At 34.8% G+C, this 21,606-nt stretch overlaps 2 protein-coding genes and 1 long non-coding RNA gene across 7 annotated transcripts in view; 1 reads left to right on the top strand and 2 right to left on the bottom strand.

Annotated features, from left to right (window-relative positions):
- Nucleotides 1-145: 145 nt before the first annotated feature.
- On the bottom strand, nt 146-2,114 carry ATPsyndelta (ATP synthase, delta subunit). Of its 2 annotated transcripts, none has more exons than XM_022061545.2 (3): nt 1,983-2,114; nt 1,628-1,758; nt 146-629 (listed from the first exon to the last, which is right to left on the bottom strand). In XM_022061545.2, exons 2-3 carry the CDS (start codon nt 1,748-1,750, stop codon nt 264-266), a joined length of 489 nt encoding a protein of 162 aa, XP_021917237.2. In that variant the 5' UTR covers nt 1,751-1,758; nt 1,983-2,114; the 3' UTR covers nt 146-263. The 2 variants fall into 2 exon arrangements, with proteins under 2 accessions (XP_021917237.2, XP_087206021.1); XM_087349895.1 differs by having other exon boundaries at nt 1,972-2,082.
- Nucleotides 2,115-2,275: 161 nt separating this feature from the next.
- Nucleotides 2,276-21,606, top strand: part of LOC110828661 (uncharacterized) — a 44,432-nt gene continuing 25,101 nt past the window's right edge. For all 3 annotated transcript variants that reach the window (XR_002542741.2, XR_002542742.2, XR_015535382.1), the window contains exons 1-2: nt 2,276-2,415; nt 15,601-20,166. This is a non-coding gene — a long non-coding RNA (uncharacterized LOC110828661). The remainder of the gene's footprint in view (nt 2,416-15,600; nt 20,167-21,606) is intronic.
- Nucleotides 3,113-15,721, bottom strand: Zasp67 (Z band alternatively spliced PDZ-motif protein 67). 2 transcript variants are annotated; one of them, XM_022061537.2, is made up of 10 exons: nt 15,584-15,721; nt 14,703-14,854; nt 14,531-14,564; nt 12,797-13,052; nt 10,731-10,923; nt 8,968-9,548; nt 7,808-8,079; nt 5,980-6,158; nt 5,251-5,404; nt 3,113-5,150 (listed from the first exon to the last, which is right to left on the bottom strand). In XM_022061537.2, the coding sequence occupies exons 1-10, from the start codon at nt 15,701-15,703 to the stop codon at nt 5,136-5,138; spliced, it is 1,956 nt and encodes a 651-aa protein (XP_021917229.1). In that variant the 5' UTR covers nt 15,704-15,721; the 3' UTR covers nt 3,113-5,135. The 2 variants fall into 2 exon arrangements, with proteins under 2 accessions (XP_021917229.1, XP_021917230.1); XM_022061538.2 differs by having other exon boundaries at nt 5,980-6,152.

Raw genomic sequence — 21,606 nt, 5'->3', positions numbered from 1 at the left:
ACATTGTACTTCTTGGTAAACCCACATTTGTTCAGAAGTCTATGTAGTATTGCTGAAAAATTACTTTGCTAAAAAACAAAACCCTAATTTAATGACCACTTAAGGGAAGATAAAGGAAATGTGTCTTTTTACTGAAAACAGTGGATGCTATTACGAATTTATTGAAAACAAAATACAACTAAATATATATACACAATAGTTTGATGAATTTTTTGCTTTTAATCTGTGGCAGTTTATCTTGATAATTTTTCTAGTAACTACTTTTATTCGGCAGCTTTAACAAGGGCTTCTCCCACTTCAACAGAAATTGCAGCCTCTGCCTTTGCTACATCAGTTGATGCAGATGCCAGATCACTCTGTGCCTTACTCAGAACTTCTCGTGCAGCTGCAGCATCCAACTGTTGTACTAGGCATGCTTCCTCTGCAAGCACTTGTACCGAAGAGTCATCATTAATGCTGACAGTTCCACTTGATACAAAGATCTTGTTGGTTTTGCCATCATTTTCAAAGACAGTCACAATTCCAGGCTTCAGAACTGCAAGAGTGGGTACGTGTTTTGGTAAGATGCCGAAGGTACCGCTGAAAGACGGTACATCAACTTGTTTAACATCTGCATTGTCATAGAATACCTGTAACAATTTCAATTTTAGTATAGAAATTTTAAATAAAATTACATTATGAATGGAACTCAATTCAAAGTTCATGCTTAGTAATTTATTTTCTTGAAAGCAAAATTGTGAGTATTTAGGATTTGAGGTTCTCAAGGAGCTAAGTATGAAGATGTCTGTCTTCTGGGTTGTTGGGCCATGTAGTCTGGTAGAAGATTACCAATGTTTCAGAGGTCCTCGCTGCATCCAACATCAGGGTGATCTGATGATGGACGCAGCAAGGACCTCTGAAACAGTGCTAGAACCCAGAAGACAGCAATTTTCATTTAAATAAAATTGCTATATGAAAATTTCATATGAACAGAGAAGAGGAGGAAGATGATCTGGAAACCTAACTGAAGGAGACCATGAAGACTGCATAATAGTTGGCAAGGATCTAAAAAGTGCACGGAATGACTACAGATAAAAGGTAATGTCCCTGGTGCTTAAGTATCATGAAGACGTGGGGTAATGGAGACATCGCTCCAGTTTTCTTAACATCAACACTAGATGTATGTGACCAGTCAGCTTCATGCTCCAGCCACTTTAATGTTGGGGAAAGAATGTCTGGTAACCATACAATGAGGCTTAATAACCTAATTTGTATTGGTGTAAACCACACTCCATAAACAGAATTGATTTCCATTGACTGGCTTCTGAACCATCTGATTAATGACATTCTTGGCAGTACTCGACTTTAACACCACAATATAAAAAGAAGTTAAAAATTAAGAAATTCACAGCATTGTCCTTTATTAATCAGCCAGGTGCTGCCATGTTTGATTCCAATTTTAGCCTACAAGCTATTTCAACTTGCTAAATACATCAGGTTGCCATGTAATGCATGAATGTGAATGTGCCACCACTTCCTAATTTAGCTACAATAAATGACACAATTATACGTAATTAATACACGCCATAAAAACTGAAGCAACGTTTATGTTCATGGTAACTTGAAATTCTCTGTTAACAATGCACACCTGATTACCAGCAGCAAGAGTAAAAGGCATGTCAGCATATCCCCGGGCAAAGAGAGATGTAGAGACTTGCTTCCTGGTCAGGAAATGCAATGCTGGTCCTACTGTTCGTGCAATCGCTGCCATTTCTGTACCTAAAGAAACGTTAATTTTATATAAATAGGAACTTCATCTTAGGTATAATATCATTAACAACATAATTAATTCCCTTCATATCGTCCAAAAGTATACGTTATATGTTAAAACAATTAGTAAGAAAGATACATCCCTGTTACTCCAAATAAATAAAATATCAAACGCAGAAGCAAATACTAAACTTCTGCCGAATAAAAACTCCAAATACCTACATCAGACTTACCGTCTCTGCAAAAGATGACCGAGATGAAAGCAATGTCACCAACGTATGCTCCTGAAACTTCCAGCCAATAAAGAAATTTCTCTGGATTCCGTAATTTTAAAGATATAGGTATAACGTCACTGTCATCTGCAATGTGTGGGGACGAAATAATGGCTCTTGATTACCGATACATACTCATAAAAACATTTTTGTCCATAACTTTTCTCTACTATGTGACAAGTGCTGCGTTATAAGAATATGCTAGGGAAGCAAAGGTTACATACCTGCCCTGCGCACGGTACATACAAAAAGAAATGTCAGAAGAGGAAGGTTGTATGTGGTCAGCAATGTATTCGAAAGCGAGAGAATGCTAAGGTTGGCAATTTGCTGAAGAGGGAAGATGTTCAAGTCTAGTGTTTCTAGATAATTGAAATGTACCATACTAACCACTTCCGTAAGTCAATTTCAGTATCGCGTAATGCAATAAAAAGTAATTTATACAGTAACCCGTCAGTTTAGTTTTTATTACACCTCACCTCTCATTGGATATTTTAAGGATCCTCTGAAGCAGAAGCTCACTTAAATAACCTACAAACGATATCAGAATGTACTGTTGACATCTCGTTATATTGCTGTACAGCCTATTCCAGGAGTTCTTAAAATTTGAGTGGGGATATAGTATGGTTGCACTAGTACAAAATAGGATGATTACACTTTAACTACCAGCCCTCTTCTATTTGAGTGCAGTCTTGAGTGATTTGCTATAAGGAAGTAAGAATGGGTACCTGACATAAACCTTTCTAAACTCAAGTATATACTTATATATTTCTGTTTCCATTGTGTTTGCTATTGTAACAAATAGAGGTGGTTTCTGAAAGACAGAAGCAAGTACTATACTCTATGAACATAAAATATGGCTTTGTAGTGCTCTCTAAGGGAAATATTTTAGAAACAGGAAATGAAAAATTTGTGATGTCATGTTTGGCTAACATATGTTAGGCTGAATGTGCCCTCATAAACTGGAAAACATTAATGAAGATCTATTATTATCAAGTAATATGTTACCATCATTGTATTGAAATGTGCAGATATTTACACATGTAACCATCCCATATGCCACCACTGATAATAGGTTTCCAAGTAAAGCACAATTTGGTTTTGTACACTTTTTGTATTTTGACTTACATTTCTATAAACCAGTAACATTAAAATTAACCAGTAACAGTATGTGGATTATTTTTGAAATTAATGTAGATTTCTAAAGTAAGGTCTAGTGTACATGGTATTAGAAGATACTACAAAATATTTCATCTACAACATTGGCACTGCCTTTTCCCTTCTGAACTATCCTAGCATTCTACCAAAGTTGTAATTTGTTTCAGTTTTAATAAGGTAGTGGCACAATCCATAATTATCAGAAAATACATTTGAGAAGTACACATTCATTGTATGTATTAAATGAAGGGAATTCTTGAGAGAATAATTAATTTTGGTACATTTTAAGCATCAGAGAAATATTCAAGTTTATCACAATTTTATGTTTTGTCCTTCATGTTTATTTAATTGAGATCTCTACACAGAGGATATGCCCACTTCACAGTGGGATGTCCTCCATGTAAGCCACACTTTATTTTTAAAGTCTAAGATAAGTACATCATGAAATTCTCCATATTTAAGGTATGAAGTAAAGACAGTTATATTACTGGATCACAAAACTTTTCATTTAGTGACATAATGAAATACTTAGTTTAGTACATCACTGCATAGGTTTGTTTTGACCTTTCCTGAAAAGTGATATTTAGTGACTTAACTGTCTTTTCTTTAACAATTTATAATTTATAGTCTGATCATTCAGAAACTAAACTGGTTTAATCCAGTATGTAATGGAACTGAATGCCTCAGACTTGCCATCATACATTTTCAAAATTGTATCAGTTAAACATTAGTACCAACTTTGTACAATTTGAGTTTTTTATGGTGGTGAGTCTGGAGATGGCTGTCTTCTGGGTTGTTGGACTATGTAGTCTGGTAGAATCACCCTGATGATGGAAGTGGCAAGGACCTCTGAAATGTTGGTAAACTTCTACTAGTCTACATGTTGCAACAACCCAGAGGACAGCCATCTTCAGTGTCAAATTTATCTATGACCTCTTACACGTGTCTAAAGTATTGCAGAACTATCAAATATTAAATTGGGTAGTACTGTAAAACAGACTGAATATAAGCAATAAATTTAAAGTTCATAGAGCTTCAAAGTCACATTTATTGTGGACTACCAAAACGGTTGTACCTCTGGATATGTCTGTAATATTTAATGTGACTCCAGAAAACTGGTTTATTGTGCCATTAATTACTTTCCCCAGATCCAATTTCTCACAAATCTAGTACAGAGGCAAATATCTTTATTACTTGTAATTATCACACATTATAATAGCAGTTACGTTGTTCCTGGCAATAGTGAGGTCACTTAAGATTTAAATCATGCAGTTAAGTGTAACATTGCTGACTTGACCTTGTATTTTTTTTTTTTTTTTGTATATGTATAATTTTGTCTTCCCAAGACCAAGTTTCTTAAATTTACCACTACTTGAGGTTGAGGATGGTGTATGAATAGTGGTGAATAAATTCACAGATGCATGCTTTACACCCTGATAAAGTATGTGCTGTGGCCCAAAAACTTGTATGTATGTTCCAATGACAAGGCCAGCAAAATGTGCAATTTCAAATATAAACACAGTGCTTAGACTTTCATGAGTCAGCATGCATATCAAGTAAAGGCATTTTAAGAGTGCCGTGTAATTTTTTATTTATTTATCTGTAAGATATAGCATGAGATCATTTTGTCTATAAATGATTAAAGTTTGATGATAATCATTGTAGCAATTTTGATGCTATTTTAGTTTTATGCTTTGTTCTTCATGTAGGATAGTCACATATTTAAGGTTAGATTGATATTTGTAAGATTTTTGTGTTAGATGTGCCCTCAAAGACACCAACAATTCATAAATTCACTCTCTTTCCATTTTAACCTGAGGGTACACAAATTTTTGTTTAAGTCCCATGATTTTTCATTTTTAAGGATCTTTCTCTATACCATGTACATGAGGAAATTAAAAATGATTCTGCCATTGATACCTACCTATTATTAATACATATTCTTCTTTTGTTCACCATTTAGTTTTCACCATTCTGAAAAGACAATTCAGAAAGATTTACCATTTTTATTATCATTACTGGACTTGTATAATAATTGTATATCTCATAATTCTTTCACTTGGCAGGTACATGCCTGTAATAGTTGTTTATAGTCCTCCAAGGCTGGTATCTTGTATGGTCGACCTTCAAAAGCACCAGGATGTCTCTTATCTGTTTCATGAATCATACGATACACACTTGATGATTTCAAGTGGTCATAGCTCCGGTGATATTTTTGGAAATTTACCCTGGAATAGAATTATACAGTAGCAATAAGACATTTCATGAAGTTGCAAGAAGCAACAGATGTGGAACTTGTACTGTATCCTATTTATTACTATTAGTGGTTCTTTACAGGTCACATTATAGACAGTTTTTTCATGTGCTTCAAAAAAGTGACAACGAAATTCAGAATCAGAGCTAAAGAAAACTGGTATGAGTAATAATCATAAAATTATGATTTCTGAGTTTGAAGCTTTTGCTGTGGCTAAACTTGATAAAATCACTTATCTGAGGCAACAAGCAATATCAATTCTGGACAGAAATCCACTGTTTCGGAGACCATCTCTGCCTCCATCATCAGGGGAATGATCATTTTATCAAAATATTTTTTTGTACAGATATGAGATTCACATCCATACAGCTGTTCATTTTACAATCTGTTTTGAAAAGTCATTGTAGTTTGCTGGTATAACAGAATTTTGTGACTAACCTGTCAACTGCAGGATGGGCAGAAATTCTAGTAATACATCTCACAGGATGTTTTAATGATTGTAAGTGCCGAATTGCTTCACAGAATGAATAATGTACACAGTTTACTTACCCTAATGCTGTACCTTTAATTACTTCAGCATTTCCACTCAGTGTTTCTGCAATGAAATCGTCGTCATAAGCCTCTTCGGGATTCATCTGAAATTTTATTCTCCCTGGTAGCACAATTGGCCTAGGATGTGGCGTAAGTGGGAATAAGGGCTTATTCTTCTTAGGCCTCTCCCTCTGCCACTTAAAATAAAAATATCCATAACACTCACTTAAATAGAGGGGAATAGACCTGTGCTTATTTTTGGGATTCAGATTTCCAGCTTTGAGTATTTGTGAAAATTATTTAAGGCATAGAGACTCAGATTTATTAAAATCCTTAGCTATCTGAAAATATGATTGTGATTTGCCTCTGTATGATGCAGATAGGCCATCTTTAAGATGTAGGAGAATATATACATATTGTGTACTATGTATATAATACATAGGTGAAACATATGGGTGAGATTTCACATTCTTGGTGGGAAGTATGAAAATGGCTGTCTTCTGGACTGTTGCGCCTTGTAGTCTGGTAGAATTTTCAGAGGCGCTTGCTGCCTTCATCATTATCACCCTTATGATGGAGGCAGCAAGGACCTCTGAAACATCAGTAACTTCTGCCAGACTACATGGCTCAACGACCCAGAGGAACGTAATCTTCAAGTGAAACTTTTTGATTCATATTTATGTTTTGTTGAGAGGTTAACACTTTTTCCTATATTTTAATGCTTTATAGATCCATCTGCTTTTACATTTCTATCTTTACATGTTGGTCACAGAGTCTGAGTTTCATATGGTTTTCAAGCTAAAGAGCAATATTTTTCCTGAAAGTCATTAGAATACATTTGTAGTGATAATGTTATGTTTTCTTGAAGGTGAGAACCAAATCTTTAAACATTATTAAGATGAGTTTTGTCCCTAAAAATACTTTGCTAATCTAGTTTTCAGTTTTGATTTCATAGTTGAAGTTTTGCAATTTTGTGCTGTTTGGAATTATTTGCACAGAGGTTTTGTCACTTTACTAAATTGTCTGTATCTGAATTAATTGGCATGCTTGAATGAGAGACAGAATACATGTCTTGTCCTTTAAAGAGTTAATGAGAAGTTGAGTTGTGGAATTTTGATAGTTCAGGGAGTTGGGGTTAATTTTGAAGGGTAGTTATACATATTATTGTACAAAGTGTAATGAAAAATGGAACAGAATATATACATCTGATTATATTCTGTAGGTTTTATTAGGAACATTTTTCAGTGTGGTTAAACAAAAACAAATTTTTTTGACTTTATGTAGTTTGAATAGCTTTGTAGAAATAGATTTGTAACAGAACCTAACAGAAGAGGTCCCTAATACTAATTTATTTTTCTAATTTGGAATAAATATATTAAGTACACTATGAAAGGAAATTTATGACTAGTAACATATTCAGGTCTCCTGTTTCTGACAGATTTTGCCAGAAGTGCATTATGGAGCCTTTTCTACAAGTTTTAATTTATTTTGTAATATTTGTCTTTATTGCCCAAGTGTAAAAGTATAATTCATTTCTGATTTGTATGTAAGAATAAAATCTGGAAAGGATTTTAGAACATATGTAAGAGTATCACAGATGTAACTCGTGTACATTGCATGTTCACTATTGTTTACACATCAAGGAATCAATTAGACAGAAACTTTAATTAGTCTAGCTTTTAGTAATGGCATTCTTATAACCCAGTCCCAGTTCAGTCAGTAAGCTGTTGCTGTGAAAGTGAGATACATTTTGAGAAGGTCAGGAATTTTTCACAAAATTTAAAGCAGTTCATTTTTACAGATTATTTTAAAACTAATTAATTATACAGTTGATAATGCCTCTCACCTTAATATCACGTTTATGTTCCTCTTTTGAAGTTTCTTCATTAGTTTCATTTTGTGGCTGTGTGTCTGGGTTTTCTGTCATGCTAGCTAACTTGTCAGTTTCTCCTTCAATGTCTTGGTCAACATCTACGTTCTGATTTGTGTCTGCTACTTTCTGTCCTTCTTCGGCAATTTCTTTTTCTTCACCACCATCTTGTAATTCTTCACCACTGTCTTGTAATTCTTGTTGTTCATCTTTATTTTCTGATTTTTTATCCGTTTCTGCAGCACCTTCTGAAATGTTATTTTACTGTTATAATTATATTGCATACAGTTGAATTATGCGATAAAGTTGAGGTGTCTCATATTATCTCAGTCACCGTACCAATCAAGATATAATATTAAATTCTGGTGAGCGAGTTTTATAATTTACATGGATTTTTAACAAACCTGGATGTTAACACGTCACTTTCATAATTAAGCTTGTAAATGTAAAATATGCAATATTTTACTGCATATTTTGTCAGTTTAATGTTACAATATTAATTTTACCAGTGTCCAGTTCACAGAACTGCTACACACACATATGAGTGTAAAATTAGGAATGTCAATAAATTTATAAACATGATACCAAGAGAAAGAACGATGTCTGTACTGATTCAGCATATTGATATATTGTGTAATTTCTTGGTAGCAATGTTTGTGTTTGTTTGAAAGTACTGGAAAATGAAAATGATCCATTGCAGAGAGTTTAGTGAGAGATTTTATTTAGTTATTTGAAGAAGGATATGTATGATTAACCCAGGGTTCAACAAATCCTGAGTGCCTGATAGCCACCAATGAATTTTGTTGTGGCACCCAGTGTTTTCAAGACTTATTACGTTTAGTTTATATATGTTTTTTCTCTTTTGAAATCCTGTCTCAACCGTTATTGTATCATACGGCTGCTCATTTCTGGCAGCACATAATCTGGACAACAGAATCTTTGTTTTATGATCAATTGCTATCATGTGTGTTTTGTGAATGATTTGTAGACATTTCATTTACAGTGTCACAAGGTACATCATGTTTGGCATGTGTGCTGTCTGTAGAAATTGCATTGCATAGGTTACATGACTCATGTCCACATTTGTTACACCATTTATAAAAGTTATGTGATGATTCCTCATGTATGTTACATACCTTCTTTCCCAGCTTCTGTTTCTTCCTCTGCTGGTTCAGGGTTTACTTCAGCCAGTTTCTGTTGCATAATGTTTGTTATCTGCTGCTGAATGATTGAAAGCTGTTGCTGCATTACTGCTGGCAACTGCAGTAATGCAGTCAATTGGCTTTGAATATCCAGCAGTTTATTGTCGTTTATTTCATCAGGTTCTTCGGCTTGCGGTTGTTCTACAGTATCATTATTAATTTCGTTTTCCTCTTCTTTTTCCTTTGGTAGCTCAGTTCCTTCTAGTTGTTCCTTCTCAGTTAACTGAGTGTCTTCTACTTCCTGTTCTGTTTTTGGTTGATCACTTTCTGTTGTTTGTTCTTCATTTTGACTTATTTCTTGATTTGGTGTTTCCTCTGTTTGTGCCTCTGGCTGTTTAGGTAGTGCTTGGGATTGTTTGGGCCTTTCTTTTGGTTTTACCTTTGGCCGGTTTGGCACCTGTAAAAAAGTAGTTAGCTTCTTCTTTTCAAGCTCACTTTCCTCTTCTTTCAACACTTGTAAAACTTGTGACTTTTCAATAACATCATTCCTTGGTTCCAGTTTGTCAAAATCCACTCTGAAAAGACATACTGATTGGTTCTTATGCCATATAAAGATGATTTATCAACTGCTAAGGTTAGAATATGATGAATGGTAAACCAGCACTAATAGAGAAGGTGTTTCACTACGATATTTTTAATTCTTAAAATACATAACAGGTTTAATTTTGTAGAATGTTTCAGTCTTGCATGGTGGTTCATTGCTAATGTAGATTCTGTACCTCTCTTTTGTTTTCTGTATAAACTATTCATTCACATTCTTTATCTCAGATTTATCTCCCACTTTTACTTTCACTTTTTCCAGCTACAAGTTAAAATATTTCATTTGTATAAGCTGCCATTGGCTGAAACATAATTACAATTAATAAAAAAACTACATGAGATTTTAGAAACCAAAACTAAAGCTGTGGGAATATAGGGTAAACACTGTTGAAGAATTAAAATAGGAAAAAATTACATGTTTAGGTAACACAATAAATTGAATAATGAGAAACCGTTGAAACGCAAAATCATATTGTTCATATTTTAGAAATGACACATGAGCTTTGAGAAAGAAAGATGAGAGAGGAATAGAAACTGCACACTTGGGATTTCTTAGAGTAAAGTTAAGTGGCTGATTACACAATTAAGAAATCTGTATTAGTAGTGAAATGTGGGTTGTGAGAAAGGATTACAAAAGATAAATGAAACTGCATATGTAAGACTTCTTAGGTCATTATGTGAAGTGATCATCTGCAAGAAGATCATTCTGATAATGCAGGCATTGACCTCTGAAACACTGGTAAACTTTTACCAGACTACGTGTTATTACAACCTAGAAGACAGGCATCTTCAAACTCATCGCTGTGAGAACCTAAAATCCTCTCAGATAAAAATGAAATAGACCACTTTAACTTGTGAATCTCAGAATGAGCTTCATGCAACTCATCCTTGCAGAAAAGGAAGTTGTAAGAAAATAAATACTTCTTTACCTACCCATCTTTTGTAATTTTGTAGTAAAATGTTCATGCACCTGACAGGCAGTATTTTATCTACTGGAGAATTATAACACTACATTCATTGCTACACATTAGAGTTTGCATATCTGTTCTGGAAAACATGTGATTGTTGAGTAAGTAAAAATAATTTCTACCTCAATTATGCTGTATGCAGTCTCTTGTTGGGTTAATTTGCATTGAGAGAGAAAGAATGGAACTTACCCAATAGTTGTTCCTGTCAAAACCTCAGCGGGACCCACCATTATGTCAACAATTTCCTCTTCTGTTAGTTCTTTTTTCACTTTCTCAGATATTGTTTCTTCTGTCTGCACTTTTACTTCGTGTTCTAGGGATTGTGACTGTGATTCATTTCCTGCTTGTTCTGGCATGACGACTGTATCATTTTCTTCAGCAGCTACTCAAAGCAAGGAAAATTTATTGGCATGATATTTAAACAAAGTGCAGGTGACTCATGTAGGAGTTGTGTTGCTACGAATCACTGTATATGAAAGCATGTAACATGGTAAATGTAGAAGTTCCCATGATTATCTGAGTGATGCACCATGAGAAGCTTTAATTTGTAGTCCATGGAGTCAAAATGGTGGGGTGAGTCAGTGAAATTGCACACACAACTCAATGGGCCTGCATGGCAACTAACATGGCCACAGATAAGATATTTCTGTTCATTTCAGTACTGAAATAAAACTTCAAATGTACAAAATTGTGGACAGTGGAAGTGCATATAACAAGAGTCACATCATACTAATGTTTGTATGAACAGGGGGAACATTTTCATGAGTAATATTGCATTGAGTAAAAGGCAATTCTGACAGACATAATAATTTTATGAAATTTGCTTATGTATGTCTGCTATACCTAAACAGTTTCCCCTATCATGCATTACCCCAGCTATTTTGAGGAAATTTTGCACTAGTATTTTCAGATGATTTCTAATCCGAGCATGTGACTGCGTTCTTCTTTATTTCCTATCGCTCTTTTCCAGAGCATAGGGCCTCCTTTTGGAGGTTCCCTAGCCATCCAGTAGTGAATCAGGAGAGATTTGGCTGAGAAATGGCCACTGAATTTTGCTTATGAAACATCTCACATTATGCTCATAAGGTTCTTTTAGATGCCGTAAATCGACGACATAGGACTGCCAACTTTACTTCCCCTCCGAAGAAAGTTGTGCTATGGATTTTTATCACATGTGACTGTGTTACTGTTCATATATCTGCAGACAAAATGAATGTTGTATAGTTATATATATGGAGTAGATTTCTCTATATAAGTTTGTGGTATTTTCCCCTAGTTTTATAAAACATAATTTACAAGTTGTTTTTACAGTAGCTATAATTTTATCATAACGACAAACAGTTGTCCTGTTTTACACTCACTCTTCCTTAGTTTATGCAAAAAGAAAGAAAGACTTGCTCCAAATAAGAATTACTGTTGAGTCAATATTTTTTCAATAACTTTAATAATATGATCAATGATCATGTCATGTCATATTGATAATGAGTAGTATGAAATTTATATGTGTAATGATTTACCTTAAGGGTACATTAATTTGCTAAAAGTATATTTTGAGTGTAGTGTTATTTTATATGTTGTTAAAGACTTCTTAATGTTATGTATATGATTAAGTCTGTAAGAGAATATTTTGTTATTGGGTTATGTTCTGTAAGTTTGTTTACACACTGAGTGACTGTAGTGGTACAACTGCTTTGAACCAACCAGTCACTGACCAAAAGTTACACAGCCATAGTCGGTTTCAAAGTGGATGTAAAAGAAGCAACTACATTGCTGAGATCATTGTCTTGCAAAAAGGTGAAAATAACTTTGTGAGTGCATCCTATATTAATCATTTTAATATGAAGTTCATCTATATAATGTTAAAAATTGAGAATTGAGTCTCTCCTAATTCACTTCTGGATGTCTGTAGCTGAAAAATCAGGATTGAGTAGAAATTGTGCAGAGGCAGTGGGCTTGTCCCTCACTACTCATAAATGCTCACTTCAAAGACAAAGAAACCTCTCACATGGGAGGAGGCTAAGGGTCGGCTTTGGGCTGATGCACCATAGAGTCAGTCAGTGGATGTGCTGTATATAAATAAACATGTTTAGGTGTGTTAGGAATAATCAGATTTGTAGACTGTTGTTTGTAATATATGTGAGGCATGTAAAGTACTGATACATGAAAAACACACTGCCATCTATCAGCCTGTGAATCAGAAATTGCTGAGAATCACTGTCTTTATATAATTTTATCACAGTGCTTTTTATACAAACCTGACTTAGATAATACTGGTGTTGCAGCTTCTTCATTTTGAGTTTGGGCATCTATAGTTAATTCAAGTTGTTGGCTTGGCTGATCATTCAATTCATGAATTACATCTTCAGAACACGTCACATCTTCATGTTCATCTAGTGGACCAAAAATGCTTTCAAATAGACTAGGTTCTGAAGATGGAAGTGGTTTGGTGTTAGAGGTGCCTTGTGATTCTTCTTTGTTAATTTCACTTCCCTCTGTTGCTGTAGGTTCAAGCTTAAAAAATAAAGAATGGTACACAATAGTATGATTCATTGTTTGAAGTTGTAATAAATATGTTTATTTTTTAAGACAGTGTAATTTGTAGTTGAACATTGACTTGAAACAAATAGTATTATGAATTTGATCTGATTTGCTGATTCTGTTTTCAAATTAATGAGTAGAAATAATTTTTTATATGTGCTACTTAATATGCTGATAATGTTAATGTTCTTCCTAAATTTAAGAACATGTGGCAAAAGTAACTTGTCAGTACTGCTGTACAATTCTCATATAATAGATGTCATATACAGCTGACTCACTGTACACACTTTTGTTTTCTGTGTTTTTTGCCTATCTTTGGTTTTATTTCAGTACTGTGAGCAGCATCTGTATCCTAACCATGGCCATGGTAGAAGTTGCTGTGCAGGTCAGCTGAGTTTCGCACACAGTTCACTGACTTGCCCCACCATTTGACTCCATGATGTATTACTCAGAAAATCCATAGGCATGTTATCTTTCTGGTTTTGCACATTTTGAATATGTGCAGCAATTTGCAGAAACACGACTTCAGTAGATGGCTGTCTTCTGGGTTGTTGCGACATGTAGTCTGGTAGAAGTTTATCAGTATTTCAGAGTTGCTTGCTGCCTCCTTTAACAGGGCTCATCACCTGATCAGTCTCATTGTCCTGATGAAGGAGGCAGCAAGGACTGCTGAAACGTTGGTAAACTTCTACCAGACTACACAACGCAATAACTCAGAAGATAGCCATCTTCAGACTTATTGCCTTGAAAACCTACACAACTTTGATGTACAAGAGTCACCCATATGTTTGTATTTGAATTTTGTCATTAGTTTTTCCACAGGGAAAATCTTGTATTAAAATGGTTTTTGTAATTGGACAGATGCACTAGGTACTGGTAATTGTGTTTAAGAATATATTATATAAAGAGCATTAAAAGTCTGCTCACTTGTGCAGATCATTTTGTGTACAACAGCAATATTGTATGCTGCACTGCACACAATTTTACCCATAACACATGCTTCAGAGAAGATTTTATATATAAAAGACATTCCAATTGTTTGGAACAGGACCAAAAATGAATGGATAGAATGTGTTTTGAAATATTTTGTGAAAGAGTCATACAGTTTGTTTATATTACCTAGAATGCCTGATGCTTTGTGTGTTATTTAAATTTTTGATAAAATATTTTATTAGCCTTTACTATTTACAAAAACCAGAAAAAATTATTGTCTCTAATGTGAAACAATGGTTTAGGTGGATTAGTAACTAACTACTAACACTGTAGTAGCAAAACCAAAGGGTTCAAAACTGTTATTACAAGAGACCACTAATTTACATGTTCTTCAGCTTCTCACAACCAATTTCCCTAAGATAGTCTTGATCAGATGTGTGATGTTTCATTTTTTATGGGTACTATTATAAGCCTGACAGTTGTGTTGGATGTTGAGTGTCAAAGAAATCAATACTCACAGCAGCTAAAGTTGGTGGCAAAACCAGACTACCTCTGGAAAATTAATACAGAAGAAAATTAATTAAACAGAAAGTGATGAAACCTCAGATTGTTTAACTTGTTGTGTCACATTTTTTTAAAAACAATTAAAACAAATCAAAAGTTAATAGAGTTCCAGTGCTCAGGTCTTACCTTACAATGACAAGTTCGATAAAATTACCCGCTTCCGCAAGAAATTTTGAATACTCGTGGTGTGTCATGAATGAAAGCGGTTGTCCATTGGCCTGTAGTAACATGTCCCCCACTTTCAAACCTGCTAGCTCTGCCAGACTGCTTGCTGTTACCTAAATGCAAGTATTAAAAGTACTTGTCATTGACATTGTGCATTTCAGGATTCCAAAGGATTACAGTTGTATGTTTTATTGCTGTTAGTGTTGCCAGTAGATATGTCTCAATACAAATATCATGTCAAGTTGCATTGATTTATCAGTTTCCTCAGGAAACCAAAGTATTTGCATGATTATCATTTTATTTTAATCTGACTAGAAATTTTACTGCAATGAAAGTACGTAATTTTTAAACAGCTGAGTGACTATTAGCTTCTCAAGAAAGTCTGGTGCATGGAGTTTGTTGTAGTGACAACAGAAAGTGCATATTCATGAACTTGTATCAATCTGTTGTGATCCTCCTCTAAATGACACTGCATAATTTGGTTGATGTATTTTAAAAACTCATGATCAAGTTCCTTTGGCTGTTCTCAGGAGTCAGACTCTTTATTATGACTTGGGTTCAGTGTCACAATAATATTATATTAGATTAGGCCAGACATGAAAATTAAATAAATTGTACACTTTTTTCTGCTTTTAATGGACCATTTTGGTATAGAATTAATTTAGGTGTTTTAAAACACAGAAATGAACTTTATATATTTATTAATTTGTCTGAACATATCCTAGTCTTCTACAAAAAAAGTAAGGTTACAAGACCGAAGTTGTAACTATAACAACATATCATATTATCATATACATGAGTAAGTCATTTTTCATTTTTATATGATACTGATAAGACTGTACCTTTATCACTGTTACAGGTGTCCCAAAGTCCAGTCCTCCGGTAACACGAAATCCCCAAGGCTGGTCATCTGTCTTGGAGAGTTTAATTTCTTCAGCCATATCACCAATATTTGTGAGCATCTTGAATCACTTTTTACCCTAAAGAATCCACACATTACTTCGTTAATTACACAGCATTCCTATTTCAACATTCTATGGATAGTATGTATGAAAAATACATATTCAGCATACTTATTTGAGTTGCTTTTCACCTCTTCTCCAAACAGAAGGTCCTTCAAAATAAAGAGAGGACACAAAAACAAGCTGAAGCAATGAAGTAGAAATAAATATAGAGCTTTAGACAGCTGACAATCCAGGGGCTGCACTTGGTCTTGACAAAGTTCATACTCTATAATAGTGACACCTGACATTGAGTGGAAACCTTTGGGCACAGTGCCATATATGTCTGGATGTTGATGTATGTGCACATGGTATTTGTTAGTGACAAGAATTTATTGGCACCTCTTCGAATATGCAGAGGTAGAGAATTGAATGCTAGTCATAAAACACATTTAATTGATACTCTGACATGTAACTGCCAGTAACTCCATGATGCAAAGTCCTTGTTAAGCTTCTAACCTCTCAGCTAGTCATGAAATTGATTGCCTTTTATAGAATCCAAAGGTTTATTTCTATGTTCATAAATGTCTGTCACTAGAACCTGTATTAAGCCAGATAAATCTAGTTCATACCCTCATATCTTATTACTTAAGGTGCATTATAATGTTTTCCTTTCAAAAGTGGTCTCATTCTTTCAGGATTTGAGACATGAATGTGTTATGTATTTCTCTTCCCTCCTAAGTATGCTACATGCCTCACCCATCTCATCTTCCTCTGATGAACCTGATATTTTGTGACAAATACAAATTATGAATGTTAAAATTATACAATTTTCTACTCCTTGTTAATTTAATCAAAGTATTCTTGTTGGTATCATGTTCACAAATATGCTCAATCCATGTACTTACCTTAGGGTGGCAGACCATGTTTCACACACACATAAATCATCAGGTAAGGTTATAAAAGGCAGATGTGAAGTTATCCACGACATTTAACTAAACACCATGTCATGCAGAAATATGGATGAATGCAATTAGAGGTCCATGCATTTTTAACCTTGATACTAGCCGGGATAGCTCAGTCAGTATAGTGATTAGCTATGGGCTGGACGACCGGGGTTTGATCCCCGACGGGGGCAGAGGATTTTTCCTCTAGCCTCTGCATCCAGGCCGGCTCTGGGGCCCACCCAGCCTCCTCTACAATGGATACTGGGGGTAAAGCCGGCCGGGGCGTGATGCCGACCACTCACCCACATCTAGTGCCGAGGTCAAGAAAGAGAGGAGCTATACCTCCACTCACCCCAAGCGCCTTTACGGCACGTAGCGGGACAAACGTTTTACTAGATGGATGGCTGCTTTACCTCCAAGCAAATAATTCTTTTACCCTCTTTTTCACAACAACCATACGATGTACTCCATTCATTTTTGAATTGGAGTTCAAGGTGCCTCTACTAAGGATATTAAGATTAAATGGATTTAAAGGGTTTTTGGCTTTTTGTAGATTTTAAAGTGAGAAATATAAAAATATAAGTTTTTCTAATTATCATAAAGACATTGAAGTTTGTTATAACAATTATAACTAGGCCTAACATGAAATAGTAGTACTAAATAATAAATATTGCTGTATCTATTTAATAAAAAAATATACATTATCAGATTGGTTTCTTCATGTGAAGTTCCACAACTGTTGATGAAGCATCATCATGTCTGCAGGAAGCACAATGTTACAGTTACCCACAAAGTGAATGCAAGCGTAGAAACTAAATGTTTATTTTATAAAATGAAATGAAGCAAGCATACATTAAAATAACACAGCAGTCTTGACTAAAAGGCTAACTCATCCAAACAGCCCCATACATCTCAACATACAATGGCAGTTTACTGTCAAAATGATGTATATACAAAAAATGGGTAAGTAAAGTAAAGTTTGTCCCACTACACGCCATGCAGGCGCTTGGGGGGAGTGGAGGTATAGCTCCTCTCTTCCTTGACCTCAGCACTAGATGGGGTGAGTGGTCAGCATCACGCCCCGGCCGGCTTTACCCCCGGGAAAGGACCCCGGTACCCATTGTAGAGGAGGCTGGGTGGGCCCCAGAGCCGGTCTGGACGCAGAGGCTAGAGGAAAAATCCTCTGCCCCCGTCGGGGATCGAACCCCGGCCGTCCAGCCCGTAGCTAGTCACTATACTGACTGAGCTATCCCGGCTCATACAAAAAATGGGTAACAGTTATAATAATTCATCTATTTCTTGGAAGAATTATTCATGACTGATTGTTTTGTGTCAAAATCACTGTCCCTTAGAACCAGTGAATAGCCATAATACAGATAATATTCTTTTCTCTGCTCATACAGCTATACATATGTACCCTACTGAAACTTCAACACAGTTTGTTTATACTTTAATCTCATTACTTGTTTATAAATGACAGCATATTCTTTGGTTACATGGAACTTCAGATTTTTCAGAACAGTTGTATGTTTTATGTTATCATTATCAGTATCAGTATTTGTATTATCATTAGCAGTGTATTATCAATATCAATATAATTGGTATGTTGGACCATTAGTCACATAGCAATAAAATAAAATAAAATAATTATTAGTATTTTCTAAGTGAGTGTCTTCTTCATGAAAAATTATAAGTAATTTTAGCAATAGTGCACATTTCTTGCGGGAAGCCAAGGCAAAACTTAAAGGGCTGTAGTGCTACAGGAAGAAGGAGCGTATTTCTTGGCACTATTATATCCATGTATTAATATATACATATATAAAATACATACCATTTTCTTTACACAGTACTGTTTTCAAAGTTAGTGGTGTGTGCGTGATGCAATGAAAGTTCGTATCCTAAAAAGATAATTAAATCGGTGGCCAGATTCAAATAATGAAAGCCAATATAACCAAATTCTTCACACAGCTAACTATGAAATAGTTTGCAACAGATAATGCTGATTCAAATAAAACTAACCCCTCATCAAGGCCATTTAAATACTAGATGTTAAGCCATGGTGCATTATTATTTTTTAAATGCTACAGCATTTTCTTTGCAGTGATGTACCAAAACTCAAATGTCTTAACTACTCTATGTAAATTTTGTCATGTAGTTTGGTTATGTCATTGTACGACTGTATTGAATCTTCTGCCAGAGAGAGGGCACTTCACAGAGACAGATTGTTTTTTTCCTACTTCCATAAGAAATACATATTACACTGAAAACATGTTCAAATTAAAAGTGGTTGAGTTAATTGAGATCAGTAATTTATAGTGTACCAGTTGTTGGTACTGTGAACCATTTTTAAGAAATGTGGCAAGTTCCATTTGAGCTTCATATGAGGTTATGTTTATATTGGACCATTGTGGGTCAAAATGAAATCTGTCCAACAGCTTTGAATGTAGATCTTCAATATAAAATTTCATCATCGGGTAAGTGCTTTTTAAATGAACATTTTCAGCAAGTTATTAATGTGTGAAATGTAAAAATTGAAAAGAAGTGTTGTGTTACATGGTGGCACTTTATTCTATGGGCATTCTTTATACAATTAACAAATTTCTCACAGGCCAGAAACTGAATTGATGATCTTCTGCTTAACATAGCATATCATTACAGTTGTTATGAAAGATAAAGATAGGTCTTTCTCAACAGATTAAAGCTTGTACATAAATTGCTTACCGAAGAATGAGACATTCCTTCACTTAAGTTAATATCACTGTGCATCTTTTCCCAGTCTCTTGATACTCTTTTTTAGGTCAAAATATTTTCAACAATTTGTTCTCAAAGGCCATCACTTGTAGTGGAAGTCCAAGTTTAACGTCTATACAAAACAACAAGTAAAGTATATTTTTGTGTATTTTAATTGCCTTTTATGGGAGACTGGAAGACTTAACTCAAACATTGTCCAAATTTAATATGCTTTTAACCCTTTGTGAAACTATGGGGAATGGTAGGTGCTACAATGATTTGGATTGACTTTTATCCAGCCAGATCTGGTACGTATTTTTCTCAGTGCCTTTCTATTATTTCAACTTCAACAAAATCCGAACGTTGTGAATTGTGAGTCCTTATCATCATCATCATCATGAACATTCCATTGTGCATTTTTATGAAGTCCTAATTCTGCCAGTGCCAACCATTTGTGTATCTGAGGATTCTGGCTTTGTTAGTCTCTTCTGTATTTCTTTTCTACCGGAGGCATTACTTTGATGTAAATGTTTTGTGCGGTTCGGGGTAATTAAGCGCATTTCCGTCATGAATGTTAATTTTGTAAAAATTATTATCCCCAAGTAGCATGGTTACTAGGTAACTTATCGAGAATATGTTGGTAGCGCTGCAGTGTTTGGCAATGTGAAGATTTTACACTGAGCATGGCAGTCAGCGCAAAGCCATGTAGGTATGTAGTTATGCAGGTGGCGCTATATCTAAAAGGATGTACATGCTGTGCTGTGGAACTGAGGAGGTTGACATCTGAGTTCATTATGCGAGATTAAGGTTAGTTTTCTTACTTTATTTAGAAGACATGTAAGTTTAGTGTGCTTTAATTTCTTCGCTGTCTGTTGCAGGTGGTGTTATTATTTGAACCTGTATGCTCTGCCATGTCTAGAAACTTTTAAGAAATTACAAGGAATAGTTTTAACATAACTACCGTATATTTAATGATTTATTGTGATAAGCAAGTGCATTATTTGGCTGACGAGTTTCGCTGGCCTTTGAGCCGCTACAAAATACATTTGGAGACTACTATAACAGAAATAAAATAATGTGACTGCTTTTAGGGTGCAAATTCGTTTTGTTTCAGAGTAAGGCTAGATTAAGTTCCTTGCAGGCTATGTGTATTCTTGCATCAGAGTGCTTTTAAATATTCATATTCATCTGTTGATTGCAGTATGAGACGTTCAGGCGCTTAAGAATGTCAAAATGTAAATAATTTCAGTCCTGAAAGAATTAAGTTCACAGAAACAGAAGAACAGAAGTGTCACTTTCGAAAATACAAAGACAATCGGTTCTTCGACTCAAGAAGTATAATGTAATTCAGAAATTAAGGACATTACCTGACGAACAGTTTCGTAATATTTACACGTCACCTGATATTATTAGGTTGGTTAAATAAAGGTATGTGCGAGGGTCTGGGATGGGGAAGAAAGAAATGCCTACAGAATTAGGTGGAGAAAACTCTTGAAACGCCTCAACAGATTAGTTTATAAAGTTCTTGGAAATTTTGATTTCGAGGAAATTTGTTTGGAAAGAAAAAATGTCATTTAAAATTATTTGTTACAAAATATAACAACTAATTAAGTTTTTAAACAAATACGATGACATTAAGAGAATCATGAGACGTAAACACCTGTATTAACCGCTCCATAGCTCAAGGAGTGGTCTGAGATCTGGGTTCGCGCCCAGATCAGTGAATGTGCGATTTGTGGTGGATAAAATGGCACGGGGGCAAGTGTTTTTCCAAGTTCTTCGGTTTTCCCCTATCAGTACCATTCCTCCGTTACTCCATATCCACTCATATACAATCGCGTGGCTAACAGATTGACCCATTAACTGCCCAATTCCACAGAGACGGTCTCGTCACATCGCAAAAGAAAAAAACACGTGTATTATCAAACACGTGCAGCAGAAAGAAAGTAACCCTCCATGTAACAAAGGTGTGTTTCGAGACAGCAAGATTTCGTGAAACAGTTTATAAAAATAAGTTATATGTAGTGCAGATGTTGATATATGTATATATGTTATAGTAGAAGTTAATAATCAGTTACTGCGAATACTAACCGGGCATTATACAAGATCCCCGGCAAAATTTTGTTTGAAATTTATAGGCTTGCATGATTTTCGGTTAAAAACATGCCAATTAATAAAAAAATATTTTAACATATATATTTCACACTGGTTTTTTTTTTATTTATTTACACGATGGGGTAAGAGAAT

The sequence above is a fragment of the Zootermopsis nevadensis genome, unplaced genomic scaffold (assembly GCF_977971745.1).
Source record: "Zootermopsis nevadensis isolate Lab colony 2312 unplaced genomic scaffold, Znev_1.0 Znev_ptg000016l, whole genome shotgun sequence".
Lineage (NCBI taxonomy): Eukaryota > Metazoa > Arthropoda > Insecta > Blattodea > Termopsidae > Zootermopsis > Zootermopsis nevadensis.
The sequence above is the reverse complement of the archived record's forward strand: the minus strand, read 5'-3'. Positions and strand labels throughout refer to the sequence as shown.